Raw genomic sequence first — 27,457 nt, 5'->3', positions numbered from 1 at the left:
TCGAGTGTTTCGATGGGTAAAAACACAAGTCGTCATTTTAGTTGTTCTATTAAATCATTATTACGGTATCACTCCATAGTTATCTTCACATTAGGAAGCATCCCGTCTTTTTAGTCAGTATAATATAACCTTCGCCACATACTTACTTACTTACTTACAAATGGCTTCTAAGGAACCCAAAGGTTCATTGCCACCCTCACATAAGCCCGCCATCAGTCCCTATCCTGAGCAATATTAATCCAGTCTCTATACCATATATCCCACCTCCCTCAAATCCATTTTAATATTATCCTCCCATCTACGTCTCGGCCTCCCCAAAGGTCTTTTTCCCTCCGGCCTCCCATCTATCACTCTATATGCCACATAATAAAAACAATTACTTCAGGTAGAAATAGATAATGAGAAAATAAGAAATAGGAAATAAAGCGTATTCCTAAAATGCATATAATATTCTTATGTCTCTTGTCACATTTTTCCACAGATTCTCTAAAGATTTACTTCATGGAAAACATATTAACAGTACTGTCAAAATTTGATTTTAATGATTAATTTGCATATACACGTACATAGTCATTGATACCGGCGAGTAGGGGGATGAAGTAGGAACAACACCCCTTTTGAGAAATCTTACTTTTTCACTTTTTAATATATTTGTAGATTTTTTAAGCATATTGGTTAACGATTATGTACGGTATATTTTCCATATGCATTGTTTTGTTACGGTATATCAGGGGAGAGATAATCAGTACAGAATGTTACTTTTATAAATTAACAATATTAGTATCGAAAAAGTGTTATGCCCCTACTAAGATGAAAACCTGGGACTGCTACTGAATGATTCCATTATGAATTAACGTAAAATTAATTAAACAATGCTATTTTCATTTTCTTTCAGGTTTGTGACCCAAATCTTAGATCAGACCTCTTTAGTTGAAATGCAGTCAACCAAATTTGAATGTCAGTTGGCACCAGTGGGTGATCCAAATATGAAAGTTGAATGGTTCTTCAATGGAAAACCTCTCCCACACAGTAAGTGCATAATAAAATTACTGTTACATTGCAAAAACCTTTGACTTGTATAACAAGTCTTACTTTAAATTGATACAGAAAGCCAACAGTATGAAATTTTAAATCTATGATATGATGTATTGCAACGGAAAGTACTTAAAATACTTTTCAATTAATTTTACAGAAAACAGATTCACACCCATTTATGACTTCGGATATGTGGCAATGAACTTCGGTTGGGTATATCCCGAGGACAGTGGTGAATACCTCTGCCGGGCCACCAACCTGTATGGCATGGATGAAACTCGTGCCATCATCAAGACCGCTGGAAAGCCAGGCATCATTTACGAGTCTCAGCTGCCGAAGGGCATGAAGAGTATTGAGAGAATTAGAGAGATGGAAGCAGCCTGGCAGATGTAAGTAATTACTTTTTAAGGAAATTATCATTGTATACAATTCATTTTTATGACTTCTTTCAAATTTCTTTCTGAACTGAAACTCTAGACCTTCTTGAACTCCACTAATATGCAAGTGTGAAATTCCATTTCTGATGTGGGTTCACCTGTAAGGAGTGAAAGAGCACTTATTTATTTGAAGTACCGGTACTAACAGCTGAAGTCATTGTTTTATAGTCTCACTGTATGTAAAATAATCTTATCCTTGAATGAGACTGCTCCAAGAAAAATCCATCAACTGTAGGCTACTACGCACACGTAAAAATGAAACTAATAGTCATTCACTTTACCTCATTATCCCATAATCGGGAGATAATAAATTCAAGCTTTCAGATACTCCCACTTAAGAAATGAAATTCTACACATTCAGACGCAAAAACTCGCAAACCTCAGACTAATGGCAAGTGTGAACAGTGTGGTAATCACTAAACTAATGAGGATGAATGGTCTATTTTAAGTAGCTACCATACTTAAATTTATTTGAAGTAACAGAAAAACAACGAAAACCGAAGATAACATGTTTCAGAGTTCTAATCCTAGGCCTTCAGAATACAAAACCTACACATTATCTCAAGCTAGGGACATTCGATTTTTGCAAATGATTTTATTACGAATTTCTGCTAATTGAGTCTGAGAGTTAAAATATTTATAGGATGTACGAGACTCATTCTGTAGACATGTTTTACGATCGCGAATTTGACTATGTTTTACGTTAAATACGATTTTTTACGAATATTACTGAATCGTACATTCATCAGTCAGAAAATTCCATTATTTTATTTTTGTCAATGAAACATCCAAAATAAGTAAGAGAAAAGGTTTGCCTTTCATGTTGTGGAAAGCATGATTGCTCAGCTCTGAAAAATGGAAATCTTTGTGTCACACATGCACAATGCTTAGGTTCGTTACACACCAACTCAATAACAAGAAATGTGTAAAAGATATTTACCACATTTTCAGAAAGAGTACGCAACGAGGACTAAGGTATAATGTATTTTGATAATTCGGCAGCCAAGCAACCTGTCATAGTGTACAAATGAACACAAGTCTTATGTTTTTTTTTTTATATTCACGTGACACTTTTCTCCATTTAGTGTGTAAATGTCCTTATTAATACTTGGGGAATGAGTGTTTTATTATCAATTTTTAAAAGTAATTTCCATGTTTAAATTCCAAATTTTCTTAATGATTTACGTATTTAATAACGACTTTTTTTTAAATTTACACATTTTAAATAACGACTTTTTTACGAATTACAGTAGTTTTATTTACCGACTTTGATGTATTTTATTCACCGTTTTATGGTTCATGGCTAATCAGTAGCTTCATCTTGAAATGTACAGGTAATTACATTTACTGTAATTTGAATGAACAGTGATGCTGACAATATTTCGTGTTTGGTGTTTACAGTGTTCCTGAAGAAGCCACAGAAGATCTGAAGCCAAAACAAGCTCCAGCATTTGTTACCAAGCCAGAACCATTCACTGTTACTGAGGGAGAAATGGCTCGATTCTGCTGCCGTGTTACTGGACATCCCAAGCCTCGAGTTATGTGGGTTGTGAACGGGCACACCGTAGTTAATGTAAGTCACCACATTTCGTCTTGCCCCTCAAACAAAAGTATCTCAGATTCCGAATTTGCAAGCCAAAATGCTGTAACTACCAGTAGCTAATGTTTTAGAAATAAAGTTTTTATTGTACTCTTATTTTCAAAATATTCCTTTTTATCTCATTGTTTTACATAATTTCACTAATTAAGGGTTGAAAATAATTATTACATAGAAAAACTAATTTTCGCTGTCACGAGAAACGATACTTTGGTCTTTAAAAAGTTCACACACAGTAAAATCGTCATAACATGATTGTAATATATTAGCACTTTCTCTGATTTGTAACCACACGTGCGTCCTGATGTTTCAGTGTACCGTAGAGTAGCCTAACATAACAGCATTAGGCGAAAGGAAGGGAAAGATATATATACACATTTCTTTCATTAACAAACATAAGAATCAAATTTTTTTTCACTTCAGACAAATTTCAGTGTTACCAGTACCAACAAATTCTGTTTAGACATATTATAATTCATTGAAGGGTTTGAAACCAGACGTGACTATCCCACAATATCACAAAAATTAAGTTTCTTATCTTAACTGCTGAAGGGTACAATTGTGAGATCAAATTTGACAACATTTGGATTTAACTGTTTACAGTTGAACTTAAAATCTTGAATATCTTCGAAACTGTGCCATGTAATTAGTCATGTATGGTTTGAAACCCTATTATAACCTTTAAATATGAACATGCATTTCCGCAATGTGATCTGTTTCATAATTCTTGAGATACCGGTATCAGTAGTCTTTTTTCACACTAATACTCTATAAGATGAATTTTCACAGTTAATCACTAACATCTGTATATTTTATTTTATTTTAAACCCACCACCAACAGAAGCAAGCTTCCAATTATAGGTGACTTACATTGATACCTATACAAAATACATAATAAGAAAAAAACAAAACAAACAACACAAACGAAAGAAAGATACATAATAGATGCTAGAATATAATATTGCAGTTAATATACTGGGTGTTCATTTCAAAGTGTGTCATGACGTCACTGTTGTGAGTCAGCGATTTGAAGCGAGTTTCAGCTTTTATGTCAGAGAAGTTGCCTATTAATCAAGGCGTTCAATCTGAACTTGAGAACGTGTACGGTATAACTTGAACGTCGTAGCAACAGATGGCGGTCTGTAAAGTCTGTGTGCTACCATAACCCCTTTCAAACTGTGTTTTGCGCGGGCAAGTCGTACGCAGGGTATTTGTTATCATCGATTGCGTACGGCAACATTCCACAACACAAATCAAAATGCTCCGTGTCCATGTTGACCGTCCAAGTTAATGTCAACAAATACGTAAGTAATCGTCTTAACCCTCTCCCCATATCCCGACAGTAAGAAAAAAAAAACTCACTTCAGTACGTGTTTCCAAACAGTTCACATTCTTGCCACTACTGGCATTACCGTACGTATCAGTAAGTAATCTTCAGAATGAATGACGTACTTGCTAGGCAACTTCTCTCGCATTTAGGTAATATGCCTCTGCGGAAGTGTAGGAAGATTGAATTCTCTAGGCTCATTGGCTAGCCACATGACGACATACAGCGAGCCATGACACATTTTGAACTGAACACCCAGTAGTGCCAAATATCAATATAATAATGCAAAATTATTTCAAAACTAAAGTACAAAACATTATAATACATTTATTCATAATTTAGATATCTAAGGAAACACAATTCTTTTTATTTTTAATAATATCTGCAACAAGAGAGGTAGTAAAAAGTATAATAATTTACATTTTTAAGAATTTTTTCGAAGATAGATGAGTTTACACCACTCTCTTGTCGATAAGAACAATAGAAAACCTGAAAAATTACTGTTGTACACTATTTCAGGGCACAAGATACAAACTCACATATGACGGCATGTGGCATTTGGATATACCGAAGACTCGGCAATATGACCATGGAAAAGTGGAAGTGATCGCTCGCAACTCGGCTGGAGAAGCTGTAGCAGTCACTGACCTAACAGTCAAACCTCGTGAAGATGACTATCGTAATGTTCTCAAGAACTCTCCAAGACGTAAGTCACTCCATTACGAGCTCAGACAGACATTACATAATGGCTGATTTTTATTGCAGGATATGTGAATATAGGTTTTTTCCTAACTATTTGGTTTGCAAATATGAGAAGGTGGCTGTGAAATAGTCTTCGTCGCTGGAGCTGCAGATTCTGATCCATTCAAGCCATCTAATGATAATTGCATTTGCCTGGATAGTAATGAAAAAATATTGTATTCATAAACAATAATATAACCTCTCTTTCAGTATCTGGAGGTGCTCTGGATTCCAGATCATAATTTGTTGATTTACTGTTAATGTTTAAACATGATACATAAAAACCAATTGTATATACTCAAAAAACCACTCTTTAAACCAACAAATTATGACATAAAATGCTATGCTAACAACATCATACTCACAGTTTTATCTAAACCAAGGTTTTACACTGCTTTCCTTCACACTTTTTTGAAAGTGCATTCCATTAATTGATCTCAGTATCTGTAGAACTAGATCTTTGGACTTCTGATGATGACTTCAGTTGGTAGTTAGTGGTTCTGTGTGTGTACTGTTTTAATGGAGTGCACTGGTGTATTATACTAACATGCACATGAGACACGCTTGCACAAGACACCTGACACAGCCTTCCTGTCCCTTGATCCTTGTCCCTGCTTCGCTTAATGGTTGGGGGCAGAATGAACTGAAACACCCATTTGCTTCGGATGAGCGGTGTCCTAACTGATCAGAGTGACGACTTCTTTGTATGTCTTCATGCTTCCAAAAGGGATATATAATCAGGTATGGAGTTTTTTATATAACTTTTTGGTTTGATGTTTTTCTATAGATTTTCTATTTTTATAACTCTTATTTTATTTAGACTTTTTTAAAAGTAACATCCATTCTCCTAAATTAGTATTTACCATTCTTTTAACATCTTTATTCTCTCATTCTCCTCTATCCAATAGTTTGAAACTAGAAACGAATGCATGCTTTTTATTTGCTTCTTGATATTTTCGTCTTTTCTATGGTAGATTTTTCTATATTATTTTATAAAATTGCATGATACTAACTAAATAAATCAAACCATCCTAAATTGAATAATTTTTCCATGTTAATTGAAAGTGATATGTATTTTAAGTGCATTTCAGGATTGCTGTATATGATGTAGTTCCTTTTCAAATATTTTCCCTGTACCCCAATTCTGCATTGTAGAACTGTTCCATTGAATTGTGTATTGGAGTCTGTTTCCAGAGTAGCGGTTATGCCCCCCACTCTTGTTTGCTCCTAGAATGTGTTGAGAGATATTATCCACCATTTTGATTATTACCATGTATTGCAAATGTTCCATTAGATTTCCATACAAATACCAAAAGAAAGGAAACTGATATGATCATCACAGTTTTAACTGATACAGTAAGAAAGCTCCATGCAATATACCAGCATGATGTGTATTTGAAAAGCATTTTTGCATATGTGGATGTCCCATGATGTGTGTTTGGTGTGGTGCAGCGTGGTATGACTATGAACTCACACAGTATCAAAAAGATCGACAGGAGACAGAATTGGAGAGAATATTTGAAGAACGTAATGCACAACAACAGCATGTGGAATTGGGTGAACATCTAGGCAAACAGAAGATCATCAGAGAGCCTGAAACAGAATGGCAGCAGAGTATCAAGAAGAAGAAGGGAGAAGAATACTACTCCAAATTGAAGGAGGTAAGAAGATTTCAGCTTCTCTTCTGTTTCCTCCCCCCTTCTTTTACTAAAATTACGGAGGCACGAAATGAGTGGACACATATCGATTCAAAATCTATGCATAATGACCATACAGACATACTAGTACGGAATGCACAAACTGAAAATTGATATGAAATAAGTGGTTAACATTTGAGAAGAGCCAATTAACTAGTTAATAGAAAATAGTACAGAGTGATTTATATAGAACTGACACATTTCTTTCATTAATTGTTTCAAAACTAATTGTGCTAACGACAACTTATTATACCTAAAATGTAGAGGAATTTTGGGAGATTATTTACCTCTATAGCAAATGTTGAAAATGTCCTCCATCCTGCATAAGGCAAAACTCAACACGTCTTCCATGTTACTGGCCACTCGTTGGAAGACTCTGTTGTCAATAGCTTGAATCTCCTGTGTGATGTTGTGCTTCAGATCGTCCAATATCTGGGGACGTGTGGCGTAAACCCTGTCTTTTAAGTAACCCCATAGAAAGAAGTCCGGCGTTGTCAAATCCGGAGATCTCAGTGGCCACAGGTTCCTGGAAATTATTCGGTCGTCAAAGAAACTTGCAATTAGTTCCAGGGATTCATTTGATGTATGGCATGTAGCGCCATCTTGCTGAAAATATCCTTGAGTCAGCTCTACATCGTCCAGTTGCTCAACAAACTCCATGAAAATCAGTCGGTACTCTGCAGTGTTCACAGTCTGGTTAAAAAAAAAATGGCCCCACTATTCTCTGTGCGGATATTGCGCACCAAACTCCGATTTTAACCGAGTGCATAGGTGTTTCATGGATGACATGTGGATTTTCGATGGCCCAATGGCGTGAGTTCTGTGAGTTCACATAACCGGATAAATGGAACCATGCTTCATCTGTGAACCATGCGATGGACAATATGGCAGGATTTTGCACAATGAACGTCTGAAACCAACGACAATAATTCAATCTTTTATCCTTATCTGGTTCCTGTAGCTGATGAACAACCGTAACCCTACATATATGGGTTTAGGCTGCCAACAATAGGAATAAAACATAAACATCTGCGCCTCTAGTGACAAGGAATCGAAACTCCAGAACATTCTGCTTAATTTGGTGCTAAAATTGGGTCATTGAATGAATTTCCAACGGAATAATTAAAGAAAGAAATATGTCAGTTCTATATAAATCACTCTGTATAATAGCATCCCATTCCTTAGCGTCGTGGTTTAAGACATAATGCACGCTGGTTCGAGTCCTCATGGGGAAAGAATTTTCTAATGAAATTTCGTGCAGTGTATGGGACCGGTGCCCACCTAGAGGAGCATCTTATTATCAACAGAATAATAATATAATAATGCCTCCAATCAAAAACTTCGTCAAGCAAAAATTTGGCCTAAAGAATAACTAGTAATGTTTCACTTAAGTTATATTTATTTTACTACCATAGCTCAAATAATATTTCACTTTGAAATACTTGTTACAAACGACGTACCGTACTTTGGTTTCAGTTGGAGGATGAGCAAGTGGTCAAGGAAATGAGGCTTCGTGAAGCATCACATCAATTTGCGATCCCGGGAGAGAAAGTGATGCACAAGTCCCTTGCCCGAGGAATGGCACAGAGTTACGAAGACAAACTGTGAGTAACTGAAATTAATGTTTTTTTTATTTATTTATTATACAAAACATACAGAAGATTTTGATGTTGCAAAATTCGATTTCGAGATTCTAATAAAAATAATAATTTCATTATCCGTAGAATTAGTTTGGTGTGTCATCTGTTTTTCTCTTAGTTCTCAGTTTTTCTTGTATAAATTCCTATGGGGGAAGATTTTCTTTCCATTAAATATTTTATCTCCTGGCCTAGTTGCCTCATAAGTGGTGCCTTCTTGGTATCACTTGTGAGGTTCAGACCTGTCTTCGGACAGTTGACTAAACGACAATAACGACAACAACAAATATTTTTACAGGCGTCAGTTTTCATAAAAAATAAAATTATAATTGATTCAAATTATTGTCTTCTCGAGTACTCTCGTGTTAATTCACGTCAGTGATCTCTATTTTCCAGCAGTCATTCCGCTATGATAAATTCTGTTATGGGATCATCTTAGTATTTTCAACGTCTAGGGTTTATTTTTCATTTTATTTTCATTCAAGCCTCCGAAAGAGGAAACTTAATGAAGAATCAATAAATGTGAAATTAACAACAAGAAAATAAATTAACTGAAAGACAAATAATGTAATGAAATAGCTGCACCTAGAGAGTCTCCTTAAAGAACTACAGCTCAAAAATAGCATTTATAAAATTTGGATAGACCTGAGATTCGATATTTCTGTTCGAAGCTGAAATGGACTGTATCATCTACAGTAAATCGTGATGGATGTTGATCTAAAACATATGTGCACTATACACTACACCGTTTATATTGTTTACTTTAATGTTTTTCTTCGTATTATTATTATTATTATTATTATTATTATTATTATTATTATTATTATTATTATTATTACTATTATTATTATTATCATTATTATTTTTTATTTATTTTTTTTTTCAAGTGTTAGGCCTATGATCTGTTACGATCTCATGGTTAAATTTTTTATTCATTGGACGACCTAGAGATCTCTTTGCGTTTGGTCGATAATGAAACATAGCTTTTGAGATTCTATTTGTATACATACGATGCAGATGATTTATCCATTTGTTTTTATGCATTGCAAGTTCTAATTGCAATTCTTCCATTACATCCACATTAAGTTTATGATTTCATTTGGTACGAAGCATCCTGCTGTGTATCTCATAAATTTGATTTCATTAGTCGTTATTCTGCTTACGTCTTTCTTCCTTAAAGTTCATGCCTCACTATCGTAACAAAGTACTGGTCTTGCCAAGGTTTTGTATAATATGTCTTTGTACTAAGGAAGGTTTCATAATATTGTTAATTATTCCCATTGTTTTGGTGTCTTTCAAAATTCTCTCTGGAATGTCCACCTCATTGAAAAATGATAATTATCCGAGATATGTAAATGAATTTACTCTTTCTAATATTTTTTTAATCCAAACATATTTTGCTAGTCACAGAGTATTATTTTCCGCAGAAGACCATAATATTATCGCAGTTAGATCTCTCCCCGGTAGAAGCCTTAGCAATACCCATTGCAGAAGATGCAATGAGCATGAAATGTTACCCCACGTGCTAGGTTCCTGCCCTCAGGGCGAATTACTGAGAATTGACAGACATAACACAGTCCGCTGAATTATTGCTAACAGATTAAGGGAACATGGTGAATACAAAGTATATGAGGAAGTTCAATGTCTTCCTATGGAAGGATCTACACAGCATGCTGACAGTATACTAATTGACCGAAAAAAAAAAACTGGTCTCATTCTTGACCCAACAGTAAGATTTGAAATTAATGAAGATCAACCAAAGCAAGTACATGAAGAGAAGCGCGCTATTTACCTTCCATGCTGTGATGATCTCAGTCATAAATGTAATATTCAAGATTGGAATGTCATTAGACTTATGTTTGGTGTGCGAGGAACAATTCCCAGATTTACATTGGAGATTCTCAGAAAATTAAAGGTTCCTGAAAAGACTCTTCAGACAATTGCATCAACCATTTTAAAATCTTCATTGAACATCATCAATCACCATCTCTATTCATCTTTATAATATAACACTGTATATTATTTATTTTGCGATAAATTCTTATCGTATCAATAGCTACCACATCTTGTTGCAGATAATTAAATTTTTATTATGTATATTTCTAACATTAATTTAATTCAATTTTTTTAAAGGATCCCGATATTTTAAATCCAAGATTTGGACGGCTATCAATATGATGATACTATTTATTGATTTTCATATCATATTTAAGTCCAGTTTTGTTAAAATTATATCTTGAATGTTGTAAATCATCTTCTGAGAATGCCATCAGAGTTAAATCGTCTGCAAAAAGTAGTGAATCTAACTGTAAATTTCTGGTGAGTTGTTTACTTTAGTAACGTACATTCTTACTTACAGGTAGTGACAATCATTGAATTCTTATCTTTGACAGGGAGGAACCCCCAGTGCCTGCATCCCCACGACTGCTGAGACGTACAACTGACAAGAGTATGGACTCTGAAACAGTGACTGAAACTGAAACTTCGGAAAGAACAATCGACTCACAGAGAGTGGTTGGAAAGCTCCCTCCAGAACCCTCAGAGTCGGCGATCCATGGACGAGAGGTGCACGTTGCCAAGCAGAAGCAGACCCAGAAAGAAGTAAGTAGGCCTACTTGTATTTATGTGGTTGATTTGTTAGTAGCGTCCAACTTATTGGTGGTTGTCTGCTAGCTTCTGTCAAAAATCCTTTCTCCGAGCTTTTGACACATGTGAAGCAGTATATAGTCCTGCTGGTAGTTTATATTTCACAGCATCGTACATAAAACTCTGATTGTTTGTATAGCTGAAATATCAGTGGCGATTCCTCGGGGGAGGGAAGGGAGGAACGTCCTCCTCACATTTTTCTTCTTCTGAAAGTAAATACCGAATAAAATATGTGCCTTAAAATTCGGGGAAGATTCGATAATTTTTAAGTTCACAGCTATAAGTAAACCTTGGTTGATCGAGTTTTAAACGACACGTGCTCATGTGCTGTAGAAAACTGTGAGAAGAATGCGAGATTGTTTATGTGGAGGAAAGCCAATCCTTTCCTCCTTTACTGCAGTTAACACACATAGACAACAGCGCACTAGCGGCCAGAGAAAGAAGCAGAGTTTTAAAGCAAGTAAATGAACTGAGAGGGAGGAGATCCTCCTCTGAATCAGTGCATGGGCGGGAAATAGAAACCGACTGGTCGTGCAGCAAGCTCGCTACCACTGCCATCTAACGATCTTGCATTCAACCAGACCATAACACATCTAGGAGGAGGCACAATAAAAACACTTTTAACACAAAATTATAAGACACCATATAAACTTTTTTAAAATTATAAATGAAAATATATCATTCATTGCACTTTATATGTATAGGGTACTATTCATGAGGATATTTGAAAGCTAAAGTCGGGTTTGTATAAAACAAAGAGGAAGTAGTTCTATGTTAGTATCGTAGATCATTTTGGCCACTGAAATTCACTTCCATTCATTGTCTACTAGACAGGACAACATCCAAGTTGTCAGTTTTGTACAAATATATTTGAAATTGAAAGTACTCCAAACTACATTATTTTTAACATAAAAAAATTAATCAGCCAAGGGCAGCTTTGAAAAATAATGGTAGTATGACTTTACAAGAACTGACATTCTTCAAAAACATGTGATACTGAACATGTAAAATGTACATGTGGCAACACAGACCACGTGGGGTGGGTGCAGTGTTCTCGCTTTCCTAACAGATTATTTTTCATTTCCACTTCCGTAAAACGGTTCTGGTTACGTGTTAGCAGCTGGTCTCTTCCAACACGTGTGATGCTGTAGTGTACGCGAAAATGCTGCGAGGTTGTGAATTTCCTTGTAACGGTTAATTTATGCAATTATTCAACAATGAATTGAAGTGAAAACATATTATATTTTGGACAATTATTTAGGAAACTCAGTTTACAAGAACAGATTATTGCTATACAAAAGGGAAGCCAACCCGAACACTATCTGGTCTTACATGTATGCATGTAGGCTAATTTGTAATATGTTTCATTCAAGAAGGTGTCATTTTGTGCAGTTAACTTCTTTCCTTCTCTTAAGAAATATGCGGGAGCTGCCACTGTAAAATATAGTTTTCTGAGACTATCAAGAGGGAATATTGTCTCATAGCAAGCCGAAAAAGACTGTAAGAGATCCTTAAAGGAGGAAATGAAGAAGAAAAAAAGAAAGTAAAAAGGGAAGAAGAAGAAGAAGAAGAAGAAGAAGAAGAAGAAGAAGAAGAAGAAGTCGAAAAGGCGACAGATGAGGAGGATGAAAAGAAAGAAAGGGGAAATGAGAAGAAAAATACAAGAAGGAGAAAGGAACAAAATATTGTATGCTGTATCATTGATACATCAGCACATAGAATATGTCACCCAGTCAAGGGAATGAAACTGTAGTTGTGTTGGTTTGAATGTTTCATTTTTCTTTCGGTTTACAAATGGAGAGTGTAGGAATACTGGAGAATGCTTCTAACCTGGCAGCGTTACTAGAGATGGGAACCGATTTGAGTCTGGGAATTGTACGATACACTTTGAATGAACCATAGTGAATTCTTTTAGGCCTATTTTGTTTTACGTTAAGTTCCATCTCCATGTTTTCTTTTTCAGGTACGGGGAGACCTGGAAATCACACGTAAGATCACAGCAACTGAAACAACAGAAGTTGAACACAAAGCCAAAACCCGAGAACAAGTGGTACAAGGTCAAGTGGTAAGTTTTCAGTGTCATCATCTCGGATATTCACGATTATCATTATTCTCTGGACATGTGATCAGCTTGACATGAGATCATGGTCTATTAGGATTAATTAAGCACTAGATTTTGCAACTCATGAACACACGATTGCCTACGTCTGATATAGTTGTGTATCTTCATTGTGCATCATATTGTGATGCACATAGTTATTATGTACAGAAACCAAAACTTAGAAATTTTTTTATAGAAGACAAAATTCTGAAAGCAAATAATAGAATAGCTTATGAGAAATTATGCGGAACTGTATGTGAAAATAATTTAAAATTATATAGGGATCCCAGAATTTCGAAATAAAAAACCGGGACACCCGAGTCCACAGAATTATAAGTCCAACGCTCTAGCCACTAGACCACCATGGCAGCAATAAATAAAATGCTAGAAGTTTGGTTTTTTGTGTTATAATGATGACCACTTAAGAGTAGTGGCAAATGTTTTAGATTTAATATAGATTACAAGGGTAGACTAATGTGAAGAGTATTCTATAATAGTACATTATGCAACGAGCCTATAATGATAGTAATTAAGGCGCAAGTATGTTTGTTTATGAAACGAGCACAAGCGAGTTTCATAATTTTCATACGAGCGTCTTAATTACCATTATAGGCAAGTTTCATACGACTTTTTATGCTCGACCATATTTCTAACTTGAAATTATTCAGAAGTATTCATTTTATTCACATCTGACTGAAGAGCGGAAGTGACCTTGTGCATAGCTCGTAAATTGTGAGATGTGCACAGACACGAAAGTATTGATTTTTTCCGAGGAACAATAATGTCATTGACGTTGATATAATCTAGAGAATAACATGAACTAATTTTGATATAACCTGGAAATTGATTTAGAATTGAAAAACGAGATGGCAGATTGAATTTATTTGAATATTATTTACAATTAACGCTAATTATTATAGTAACAGAACATAACCTTCTGCAACAGTATTGGATTTCCAGCCTCCGTGACATTTCCCTCGTTGCCTTTCGATTGCATATCCGAGAATAATCGAAAACCTGAACTTTAATGAATAGGTGTACTTTAATGACATGCATTAAAGGACTGCTACCAGGTGTATAATTACTACATTTCGGCATGGTCGAGCATAAACTAAATTTTTAAATTGAATCTTTTTTAAGAGTTAGTACGAGTAGGCCTACTTGAGAAACAGAAATGTAGCTCGCCAAGTTAGGAAAACTGAGCTAACCCTACCCAAGGGTGGAGGCCTTTGCCCTTCATGGGACATATTGGGCTATTTCATTTCATTTCAATAGGACCATCATTAACTAATTTCACAGAGACATGTAGTTGTTTGATACACTAAATATATTATATTATATATTATAATGCGTCATACAATTTTTTGTAATTGAAACACGTGTTGTTGTTGTTGTTGTTCACAGAAACCAGCAAAACCACCATTCTTCACGAAGAAGATCCAGCCCTGCCGTGCTTTCGAGCAAGAGCAAGCGCGATTTGAAGTTGAATTTGATGGTGATCCTTTACCAGCTATCAAGTGGTTCCGTGAAGATTTCCCGATCCAAAGTTCTGCAGATCTCCAGATCCATACATTTAGCACCAAGTCAATATTGCTGATACGCCAAGTGTTCATGGAAGACTCGGGCGTTTTCAGCGTCGTGGCAGAAAACCGAGGAGGATCAGCGAAATGTAGTGCTAACCTGGTGGTTGAGGAGCGTAGACGTCAAGGAAGAGGTGGCGTCATACCACCAAGCTTCCTGACCACGGTCCAAGACACTACTGTCACTGCAGGCCAGCTTGCCAGATTCGATGCTCGTGTCTCTGGCACTAAACCACTAGACGTGTACTGGCTCAAGGTGAGGACAGTTATTGTATGTTTTATTTTATTCCAAATAAATTTATTTTATTACTGGATGACAAAAGCTTCTCAACTGAATAACAGGCATTTCCCAAATTTATTCTGCGTTTAATTTCCTCCCGAGTGTCATTTATATTTGTTACTGTTGCTCCAAGATATTTGAATTTTTCCACCTCTTCGAAGGATAAATCTCCAACTTTTATAGTTCCATTTCGTACAATATTCTGATCACGAGACATAATCATATACTTAGTCTTTTCGGGATTTACTTCCAACCCTATCCCTTTACTTGCTTCAAGTAGAATTTCCACGTTTTCCCTAATCGTTTGTGGATTTTCTCCTGACATATTAACGTGACCAGCCTCATGGTCTAGTGGTCAGAGCTTCTGGCTATGGTTCATGAGGTCTCGGGTTCGATTTCCGGTTAGAGCACAGGAATTTTTCCTTAAAGGGGATTATTTCTGTGTTCGTCCATGGTCTGGAATTTAGGTAAAGTTTAGATTTAAGACCTCTCCTGGCACCACATTATCATAATCATCCTATCACATCATCGGGGTAATGTAACTCCGCCTTCCAGGCGCCCCAACCTCAGAAGTGGGTTACAATTAAGCCACGGCCAGGAGAGAAGACCAGAAATGTCGAAAAGACAACCTGGTGGCATTGGATTAAAAAAAAAAATTTATTCCATGTTCTCATTCGTGTAATCATACATTCAGATAAAGTTAATTAAATTTATTTTATTCTGAAAATATAATATTTAAATCACTGCTATTCATTGATTTATCCAATTTTGCAGCCCTTTTGGTAACCCTACTTTCGAAAAGCCATTGATGCTAACTTGATCTCGTTAGTGTAAAGACATTATCTAAACGTGAAACCATTTAATATTGAAATGGAGGTATTTTTATTAGACTTATCCCACTTCAGGAAAATTTAATAATCCATTTTGAATCTTGCATACACTACTTTTAACACTTGAATATAAGTAATTGATTAACTAGTGGACTTACTCGTGCTAATTATGTAAGTCTGTGCGGCTTACAGCTGTTTCGGTGCTTCATCACACCATCCTCAGATCCTACTAGATGTCGGCGTCATCTCGAACTTCTCTGCCTGTTGTGTGGGTGCGTTTGATTGTTGAAAGGTGTTGAAAAATGGAGTCAAATAGTGTGTGTGTAGTGAAATTAATCTGTGTGTTGAGAATTTGATCGGGGTGTGATTTAGTGTGTTTGTATATTTCGTATTGTTCTAGTGTTTTGAGTTTTTGGTTCTTGGGTTGTATGTGTAGGATTTCCATGTCCGCATTTATGTTATTGTATGTATGGTTAGCATTGGTTATGTGATTGGCATATAACCAGAAGACACAATACATCTACATACACCGATCACATAACCAATGCTAACCATACATACAATAACATAAATGCGGACATGGAAATCCTACACATACAACCCAAGAACCAAAAACTCTATACACTAGAACAATACGAAATATACAAACACACTAAAACACACCCCAATCAAATTCTCAACACACAGATCAATTTCAGTACACACACACTATTTGACTCCATTTTTCAACACCTTTCAACAATCAAACGCACCCACACAACAGGCAGAGAAGTTCGAGATGACGCCAAGATCTAATAGGCTCTGAGGATGGTGTGATGAAGCACCGAAACAGCTGTAAGCCGCACAGACTTACATAATTAGCACGAGTAAGTCCGCTAGTTAATCAATTACTTAAAATTTAATAGTTGTAAAGAGAGCTAACATTGATATAACTTTCTCCAATTTCATTTCAGAACGGAAAGAAGATTACTTCTGACATTCGTTACAAAACCCTCGAAGAAGATAACACCTACACTTTGCTCATCATTGAAGCATTCCCTGAAGATACCGGCAAGTATGAGTGTGTTGCGATCAACAGCGCTGGAGAAGCCCGCTGTGACGCTCAGTGCTTCGTCCAACAGCCATCGTCAGCCACACCGGGCAAGGCACAGCCATCTAAACCAGCCACTCCCGGGACTGAGCAAGCACCGAGCATTGTTGAGCCTCTCAAAGGTCAAGTGATAAGGGAAGGCCAAGCAGTTGCTTTCAGATGCAAGATCTCTGGCAAACCAGGTAAGCTGGATGCTGCTAAAATATTACCACAGTCTAGTATATACAGTCACGAAGCTTGAGTTGTGAGGGTGCTAGGAACAATAGACTGTTCCAGTACTATTTCGCATTGTCTGTAATGAGGCGATATTAGCGATCCTAGTGGTTAACAACTATCTATGGATGCATATTTACTACGTATTGAGCTTCGTGACTGTATATACTAGACTGTGATATTACCTAGTCATCCTCAGTCTTGTACAGTAAAACTTATTTTATACGGTTTTTCTGAAGTCCCAGCAAAATTCCTATATTTTCCATGTTACTTTATTTCGTCTATACATTTTTACAATTATAGGCCTATTTTAAACCCCAGAAGATACGAAACATCATTTATACATTCTAAATCAATTTTGCTCGAAATTAGGTTTGCTGTGAAAATGTAAGAACGCGAAAATGCAGTACGTATTCATTGCTACGATGCGACCCATTTTGTAGTAATTCGAAGCTACTCATGCTTGTCTCCAACAATCTTGTGTTCTTTAATGACGCTGTTACTTCTTTAAAACAGTGAAACATTTTTTAACACACCATAATGAAACTGACCAAATTATGGAACAATTATCTTGTCTCCATCAATCTTGTGATCTTTAATGATGTGTTGCTTCTTTAAAAACAGTGGAACATTTTGTAACACACCATAATGTAACTGAAAAAATTATGGAACAATTATCACAATTTGAGGACATAGTTTATTCCTTATGAGCAAGCACCAGCATATGAGGCATAAAGTCTAGGACTATAATCCCTCATGCAATCCTGCATTACCAAGTAGAGGCAGGAGTTCAACTGGACGTCCAATGAAGAGATGGGCTGAAAACTTTCGTAGACCGTAACAGTCCTTCTGGGACTATAACCTGTATGGCTGATGATGTAAAATAATCACATGTTATTAAAATGAGGATCACACAGGAAGAATAAGTTAAGTCAATGTCGTGAAATTTTCTAAATTGGAGTTTGAAATGTAATATACCAGCCAACTTTCCTCTAGACAAGTACGATTTCCTACAGATAATCTTACATTCTTCAAGAATATAACATGTGTTATAAATCTGAGTACTGTATTGTAGACTCAATGATGGCTTAACCGTGATGTTATTGAATGTAATCTCATTTACCGTGTAAGTTTTTTTTCTTCAGACCTCCATAAAACGTATAGATGAAGTTTTACTGTAGTAATTATTATGCTGGGCACTAGATCTAGATTTCTTGGGTTCAAATCTGCTTCAAAAAGATAAAACCATATACGTAATACAAGTTATTTATTGAATAGCTTAAAATCCTTCCAATAATCAACGAAATACATTTTCCTTCATTACTCTGAAATTTGTTTAAAAGTCAAAGAATTCTCTTTTTTGTAAGTTTGAAAAATTATAAATAAATTGACTAACTTCGTCTACATGTCTTAAATATCTGAATATATGTTTTTATTACAGTACCAGAAATCAAATGGCTAAAAGGAGACAAGGTGATAAAGCCATCAAAATACTTCCAAATGCAAAAAGAAGGTGATGTTTACACCCTTCGTATTTCTGAAGCTTTCCCAGAGGATGAAGGCCTGTACAAATGCATTGCAACAAACCCTGCAGGAGATGTAAGCCTGTCTGCCGAATTGAAGGTTCTAGGTAAGTTATAGTTGTGTTCAGAAACTTTTAAAAACAAGCCAGTGAGGGTGGACTTCTGTCTTTTTATTTTCTGATAAGATGGCAGTAAATAGTTTTTTCCCTTGTTTCCAGTCATCTGGATCTAAAAATTATTGTAGTCTTAGGTTAGACACAACTAAACAGTGTTTTGAAGTAAGATTCAGAAACAATAAAATTGTGAGAAATTAAAAGTCAATTAACTTACGTGAGGGACACTGAGAAACCGTTTCACTATGGATTATATTTTTGTCTTCCTCTACCCAGTGAGTTACTTTTCAGAATATAGCGCCATAACAGCTAATCAGAACATTGTATGAAATGTTTCCCTATGGAATTTGTAGCTTAAAAAATGCAAATTTCACTTATATTGATGTGAGATATCTGACAGTCTAATAATAATCATCTGTACACAACATAATTCGATATATGACTAAATAATTTACTTTTCATTTCTTCAAAAAGTTATTTTTTTCAGTAAAGAATAACATAATTAGGACAAAACTCATAATCTCCAAAGCTATTCCTCTTTCTGACAACAGAAAAGCAATTTTTCACTTAAATAACTACTGAAGCTTTCCTGGCGACGTGATAATTCGAAATTTTCTCGGGCTTCCAGCCAGGTCATAAGTTGGTGATCCACCGACGTTTCGAGGATGTTCATCTTCCTCATCTTCAGGGTTAAATGATATCTAGGGGTACCCAGCTCCTTAATTTATAGTGGCAGAGGGAGGGGGCAGCCGAGGAGCTGTGCGCTGATTGGCTCTTATTGGTGCGGACCGCTGCGTGAACGCGGCCGACGTGTCGTCTTGCTTTGTGCTTTTTGGCTGATTGACCATGGGTCTCACGATGGGCTCGGCGGACGAGTTCTTATGTGTCCTCCGCTGATGACGGCCCATCATCTGGGCGTTGAGAAATTTAATAGCTGGTGCCCACTCCGCGCTTAGTTGAAGACCCGAGTCCCGATTCAGATTATCGCGTTCCGCCACTATGGCCAAGGTTTCCTTTACTCTTCTATCCCAGTAGCCTGAAGATGAGGAAGATGAACATCCTCGAAACGTCGGTGGATCACCAACTTATGACCTGGCTGGAAGCCCGAGAACATTTCGAATTTTTCACTTGTATATGCAGGGTGTAAACGATATAAATTGCCAAAAAATACTGGTGGCAGAGCATAAATAGCTGAAGGATAAAAGTCAAGTAACATTTTTCTATAAATGTTAAGGCTTTCCCAGAAAAAAATGTTTTGTGAGTCTTAACTTTTTTGAAACAGAGAATACATAGTCATTATTTACTTTGCCCAATATGTATCTACACTGAAGTAGTTGTTTGTTACTCTGGTATGTATTGGTATGTGTTGCGGGCAAGGTCATTGGCAATGGCATTCATGTTCAGTCGAAATGTAAATTAATAATTAGACTACTATTAATCTTAAAAACATGGTATTTTACAAATTAAAAATAATATAAGTAGGGCTAGGATTGTGATGACCTATAAATCATTAAAAAAAGTCCTAAAAACAATGCATTTATGACCTAAAAATCTTTCAAAAATACCCTTAAAATGCCCTAAAAATTGATCTTACATAATTGGCTTAGTAGGAAAAGAGGTTTTGTACTACTTAATATTTAGAGCAGTAATGAAATTAAATTCTAGTACTAACATTTAAGTTTATTTAATTTTACACAATTTTTTCTAAATAGTAAACTTTAATTATTTATTTTACCTGATGTAGTTCCAGGTAGTCCACCACAAGGCCACTCTTATCCGGAATTAGCAGGCATAGAGAACTCTATATTGAAGGGGTGGTTGGACTGATCCATTACATGGGGTATACTACGTTAAAATGGCAATACTTGTGTAGAAAAACGATTAAAATATTATACAAAATAATGGGTATTAATGGACAAAATATGTAGAGAAAATATCAAAGGAAATAAACATTATTTTACTTTAATAATGGGGATTTATGGCCAAAATTAAATAAAAATGCCTCAAAAATGACCGAATAAAGCAAAAAATGCTCTTATGAGTTGAAATAGGCAAAAAATGCACAAAAATGCCCTAACAAATTTGTCTTAAAACATTCAGTTTATCACATAACATATAAATACTAAAGCAGCTATGTTTCTGGCTTACTAGAAAAAAGATGCAATTTCATCAAAATTCTAGCCCTAATTATAAGAAATAATTAAATTTCACTAGACAATTTGTTCACTAGACTGGTATGTACTGTCTATATAATTTTTGGCAGTTTATAGAGTTTACACCCTGTAAAGATCACTTTTTGCTATTATCTTTAATTAAAGGCAGAGTAGCTGTTGTGTCTTTTACAAAATGATATTAAAACGAATTCAAAGTTTTTCATAAAAACTGAGGAAAGCCAGAAATGCTCTTTCATTTCTATACTGTCTCGACCACGATGGCAGAAATTAACTTTCGAAGGGCTATGGTTCGATAAAATTCACCAAATCTAAATTTAAATACTGGATAATTTATTGTGTTGGTTTTATCTTAGGTTCCTTAAATGTTCGACCTTTGAACGCCTAGTATGCTCCATATTTTAATCTACTTTATTAAATTGTTTTAAGGTCAAATATTATTGCATTTTCATGAGACATTGTCCTACACACACATTCTCTGCCTCAATCGAAATAATGATTCACAGAAATATTTGTTCGCAAAACAGAAAACTTGGTGGGACGAGGAACAACTTTTTCTTCGATCAGGTAGTGGTACTTTAATGTGCCTTAAATCTACATGACAGGGCTTTCAGCTTCGTTTGTCTTCTGAAGAAAACTATACTAAGATTTTTATTTGCCCTTGAAAAGTAATTTCTGTCAGTCAGATCTGAACACGTGAACTTCGGAACCACTGGCATAAATATCTTACAATTAGTATTGTTTCCTTCTTAAGTTTACGGAATTATCAGCTACCAGTTCGCCACCACCTGAAGTCCTTGCTTTTCAGATCAATGTTTGTCAGAACCAACAGTTGAGAGAGATGACTTCCTAATATCGAGAAAATCTAATGCACTCAGACCCTTCTACTCTCTATGTAATTTACATGTAACACCTTCAAATAAATTTAATTCTTTCTTCTACAGCTCCTGAAACCCAAGAAGTGACTCCAACTCTGAGTCCAATGCGTGATGTAATCGTGAACGAGGGAAGCCCAGCACAATTCAGAACCCAAGTTACGGGTAAACCACAGCCGACCATTCAGTGGCTCAGGGATGGACTTGTAATTCCACAGTCTGCAGACTTCCAGGTAAGGATGTCATCTTATTCTTGTGTTAAGACTCCTTAACACTCACGATATGCATGTAAAATGTTAGGCTTATGTAGTTAGAATATTTATCCTATTCTAAATTAAATTACTCTGAGCATTGGTGAGTAAAAGACCTTTAACATATGGATTACGTTTTCGTTTCTTTTTTTAAATTTCATTCATTGTATTCCACAGAACTTGCATTAGCATTGAAGCTTTAAGATGTGGAACAAGTCAAAATTTTACAAGATTACAATTTTTTTGGCGAGATGAAATGAACAGAGTAATTTAGTTTATATTTAAGTTTTAGTCTGTAACAATGAAGTCATTTGCTGTATTACATCTCATTATTCCTTTACGATATTCTCAATATAATTTTCTAATCGATCAGTTATTTATCGGTCTTGTCTATTAATTTATTAAAGCAATTTTTCACACCTCGTTAATAGGCTGCCAAATGGTAATCATGTTCCTTACAATAAATTACACTAAAATAATGTTTTTCTTTTCAATATCGAGCTCGTGATACGTAATAATTATACAGTGCAAGGATGCGAGAGAAAACCCGAAAATTATCGCAGGTGAGAGATGACAGTACCGGTAATATAAGATTAAATACGTAAGAGTTGGCAACTCTATTTTATTTCATGGCATTAGCCAACAGTTCGGAAACATTTAAGTTTTCAGTCACATAAATATTTTGAAGATAATCAAGTCAAATTTTGCAACAGCTGATCTTTTAAGATACCTAATAGAAAATTAAGTCTTGACGTTGTTTTGTGCATTTCGTAACAATTTAGCTCTTTTATAATGTTGGAAATGCTTTTACTATTTGTAGTTTATTTTCTTAAATTAAAATTATTTCATTCATTTGTAGTTTTCTTTCTAAGGGCAGGTTTTTCACCCCAAACCCTCCCTCTTTTTCGTCTTCTTCTTCACATATGATCCACATATCTTAAATGTTGTCTATAATCTGATACCATATCTTCTTCTGCCACGAACTCTTCTCCCATTCACCATTCCTTCCATTGCATCCTTGATTACGCAGTTTCTTCTTAGTAAGTGACCCAGACCATTTATTTTCCTTTTCGTGGTTAGTTTCAGCATTATTCTTTCTTCATTGTTACTATCACAGCTTCATTTCTTTTTTTTTTTTTTTTTTCACACACTCAATTCGTCTCCATATCCACATTACAATGCGTCTATTTGCTTCTCTCCACTTCGTCGTAATGTCCATGTTTCTGCTCCACACATTGGCACACTCCACTCAAAGTACTTCACCAGTCTCTTCCTTAGTTTTTTTTTTCCAGAGGTATGCAGAAGATGCTCCTTTTTCTAACAAAAGCGTCCATTGCCATTGCTATTGCCAGTGAGCTGTATACTAAACAGGAGGCACAACTCAATGCTTTAAAAGCGTGACGCGAATGCTGAGCACTTGAGCATATTGCTATCTCTTTCTAACATAGTGTTGTCCTTGTCTCTCTCGCAGTGAATGCTATCGTACACAATAACGGTATTTTTATTGCTTACTGCGCATGTGCAACATGAACCTCACGAAAGACTCATTGAAACACATTAGTTAGAAAGAGAGAGCAATATCCCCACCAGCAGACAAGAAAGAGCATTGCGGTGGTGCCTCCAGTTAAGTATAGGTCCCATTGGCTACTGCTATCCTCCTTTTGACTTCCTGGCAGTAGCTTATGTTACTACTGCTTAGTATTTGATGCTGTCCACTTGTTCTACTGCCTCATTTCGAATTCGCACGTTTACCTTTATTTTACTTGTTTTTCTTTAATCATGGTCTTCGTCTTATTTACATTTATCTTCATCCCATACTGCTCACAGCTGTTATTTAGCTCCAGTAGCATATCCTTTAGTATCATAGCTTCTTCTGCTAACAACGCCATATCATCAGCAAATTTTATACACTTTATTCTTCTTCCTTCTATTGTCACCCCTTCCATGTTCTGATAACAGTTCTTTCTAAACTAAATTTAGAAGGCATTAAGTTTCAGTTTCGTGAATTGCACAAAAAAATGCAGTTTTATAATCCCCAAAACTTCATTTATATAATTGTACAGTTTAAGTACAGTATGTGTTTGTAATTAATTGTGCAGAAATTCACATGAAATAGTTGTTCATATATAGTATTTCTAGTAGTCTTTATTTACGCAAATCGGTATTTAAAAGCGATAAAAGATATCAGTGGTTTATTAAGAGATTCTATTTCTAAGCATATTGCTTTTCTGCTAAGTAACCAGCAGTACCGTGAATTCAGTTAATTTTAAGGAGAAGTTACAGTATTAATTATGCGTGTGCACAGTTGCCCACTGATAATAACAAAGATTTATAGTCCTTTAGGAAAGAGGAACCCATAATTATTGTTGTAGGCAGCACCCTACATATCATATGATCCTTTGTGACGATTCTTCAATATTTGAGGTGGTAGAATTTTATAATAAATCATAACAGGAGTTTTTACATAATTATGTAAATTAATTCTCCTGAAGAAATCTTTTTTTTACCAAGTAGCCTACACAGTTTCATTTGCCAGTTTATTCTATGTAGTACAATATCCCGTGTCTTTTTTATTTTATTGGGTTATTTTACGACGCTGTATCAACATCTAGGTTATTTAGCGTCTGAATGAAATGAAGGTGATAATGCTGGTGAAATGAGTCCGAGGTCCAGCACCGAAAGTTATCCAGCATTTGCTCGTATTGGGTTGAGGAAAAATCCCAGAAAAAACCTCAACCAGGTAACTTGCCCTGACCGGGATTCGAACCCGGGCCACCTAGTTTCGCTGCCAGACGCGCTGACCGTTACTCCACAGGTGTGGGCAGATCCAGTGTTAAACTGAGGAAGTATGCAAGATCTTTCCTCTGATGATACTATAATCAAGATCATCTATGTATGATGAAAACCACAAGAAGTGGCCCTACTTATAACAAAACATAGCGGATCTAGACCTCGCCACCAGCCTGGATAAAGAGGGCTCGTTATTCATGACGAAAAAAACCACTCTAGGAGAAGGCAACCCCGAAATCAAACCTGGTTCTCCAGTTAGGGGTTGTTGCATTGGGCTGGCAACCGAGACACTAAAATAATCGCTCATAAGTTACGAAATTTAAATAATAATTGGATATATTTCTGTGACTGGAACAGACTACAAAGGGTTTAATCACTGAAGCAAAAAAAAGAAGAATAAATCACGAAAAATATAACTTGCTTTGATTTAGAGTAAGTCGAGATTGTGTGTTGCCGATTTCAAATATAGATCAGTAATTTCTACTAAAAATTACTGTATTTCATGTGCATCATTCTCGGATAAAAATGGAGAAAAATGAAATTTCTCCAAATATTTGAGAATTCTCTAATCTCTGGTTAATAAAACTGAGCAGACTGAACAAACTTCTTGAAAATTTATCCAAGCCGGAGTGTGCTTCAGTCATGTGGAGAAAACTCACAGTTTCTTGTTAATAAATTGTAGCCAATTCTGAGACTACAGATAATATTCTTCAGAAATGTGAAGTCACCTTATTTATAGACTCGACATCAAAGAATTACGTTGTGAATACTTGATATGGCTGCATTTATGAATATTCCTCGACATGTGTACAAACAGTAGGCCTATATAAGAAAGGTAGGGAGTCTGTCTCTTTATAGATTTGAAAAAGAAAATGTGCATCAGCTGAAAGATCATTTCCTGAGTGAATATAACGAAACTAGAGGACGATCTGTAAGTATTCATTCATTCATAGTGTTCTGCCCAAGAGCAGGTCTTTCACTGCAAACCCAGCACTCTCCAGTCTTTCCCATTTTCTGTCTTCCTCTTTGTCTCCTCATATGATCCATATATCTTAATGTCGTCTATCATCTGATATCTTCTTTTGCCACGAACTCTTCTCCCGTTCACCATTCCTTCCAGTGCTTCCAGTTTCTTCTGAACCAGTGACCCAGTCAATTTCTTTTCCTCTTTCTGATCTGCTTCAACATCTTCTTTTTTCACCCACTCTTTCCAACACGGCTTCGTTTCTTATATTGTCTGACCATTTCACATGCTCCATCCTTCTCCATATCCACATTTCAAATGCTTCTATACTCTTCTCTTCACTTCGCCATAATGCCCATGTTTCTGTCCCAAACAATGCCATACTCCACACAAAGCACTTCACTACTCTTCCTTAGTTCGACCTCTAAGCAATGAACAGAAAATGGAAATGATTTTATATATGAAGAGTTCACTGCAAGAATGATGGATGTCATTTGGAATACATTTTTCAGGAGAAGCAATTGAAAGTGTGAAATGCTTAGTGCTCAAAGCTTAACTGTGATTTGCCGATCATTACTGGACAATGACTATCAGTGTTAATGCCATATAACTCTCTATCTACATTCTATATGTCTTAAGCTGTGCATTGACAGTCTTGGTTCATTTTCGACAAGAAAGTGACATCCATCATTCTTGCAGTGGACTCTTCATATATGAGTGACCCAGATTTTCAAAGTTGGGTATCAATTTGGACCCAGATGCAATAAAATCCTCCGCGTGAGAAGTAGAAGAATATTGTAAGTGCCCAAGTCCACAGCTAACTGCTCCCATGAAATAAAATGGCGTCTGTTTTGTTGAATCCGTAAATTTAAAAATCGAATATTACGTGTTTAAATTAATTTTTAATGACTTGAATTAATTGTGTATGTTACTTAGGTAATAACCAGCAGAGTAATTAAGGTAATAATAATAATAATAATAATAATAATAATAATAATAATAATAATAATAATAATAATAATCCACAGGGATTAGGCCTTTCGACCTGTTCCGTCCTCTCAAAGAAATTGATCTCTCCATCTCTTCATAGGTCTTCCTCTGTCTCTCTTGCCTTTAGGTTTGTACTCTAGAATCTTTTTAGTGATACGGTATTCTGGCATAATAATAATAATAATAATAATAATAATAATAATAATAATAATAATAATAATAATAATAAAAGTATAAAATAATAAGTATAGAAACAAAAGTCATCTTAATAATGTAAATTTTTCAGTTTTTTTTTTTTTCATTTCATTTAGGCCTATTATATTCCATAGATCTTACATGAGCAATGAAGCTTTAAGATGTGGAACAAGTCAAAATTTTACAATATTACAATTACAATTTTAACAATATTTAACCATTTTTACAGTTTTACAATTTTGTAATTTTCTACAATTTTTTACAATATTTTGGCGAGATGTAGTGAGATGAGATGAGGCTCGAGGATTCGCCAAAATATTACCCGGAATTTGCCTTTTGGGGTGGGGAAAACCTCGGAAGAAACCCAACCAGGT

General features: G+C 35.6%; 1 protein-coding gene across 17 annotated transcripts in view; it reads left to right on the top strand.

Annotated features, from left to right (window-relative positions):
• sls (sallimus) overlaps window positions 1-27,457 on the top strand; it is a 959,631-nt gene that overhangs the window by 732,792 nt on the left and 199,382 nt on the right. For 16 of the 17 annotated variants that reach the window (XM_069830434.1, XM_069830438.1, XM_069830435.1 and 13 more), the window contains 12 exons: window positions 896-1,029; window positions 1,193-1,424; window positions 2,874-3,045; window positions 4,916-5,102; window positions 6,590-6,798; window positions 8,311-8,438; window positions 10,865-11,072; window positions 13,081-13,182; window positions 14,623-15,054; window positions 16,862-17,180; window positions 18,653-18,841; window positions 21,963-22,126. In XM_069830434.1, coding sequence (XP_069686535.1) covers window positions 896-1,029; window positions 1,193-1,424; window positions 2,874-3,045; window positions 4,916-5,102; window positions 6,590-6,798; window positions 8,311-8,438; window positions 10,865-11,072; window positions 13,081-13,182; window positions 14,623-15,054; window positions 16,862-17,180; window positions 18,653-18,841; window positions 21,963-22,126 — 2,476 coding nt within the window. The remainder of the gene's footprint in view (window positions 1-895; window positions 1,030-1,192; window positions 1,425-2,873; window positions 3,046-4,915; window positions 5,103-6,589; window positions 6,799-8,310; window positions 8,439-10,864; window positions 11,073-13,080; window positions 13,183-14,622; window positions 15,055-16,861; window positions 17,181-18,652; window positions 18,842-21,962; window positions 22,127-27,457) is intronic. The other variant, XM_069830449.1, reaches the window with a different exon arrangement.

Source organism: Periplaneta americana, chromosome 7 (genome assembly GCF_040183065.1).
Source record: "Periplaneta americana isolate PAMFEO1 chromosome 7, P.americana_PAMFEO1_priV1, whole genome shotgun sequence".
NCBI lineage: Eukaryota > Metazoa > Arthropoda > Insecta > Blattodea > Blattidae > Periplaneta > Periplaneta americana.
This window is presented reverse-complemented; position numbering and strand designations above follow the sequence as displayed.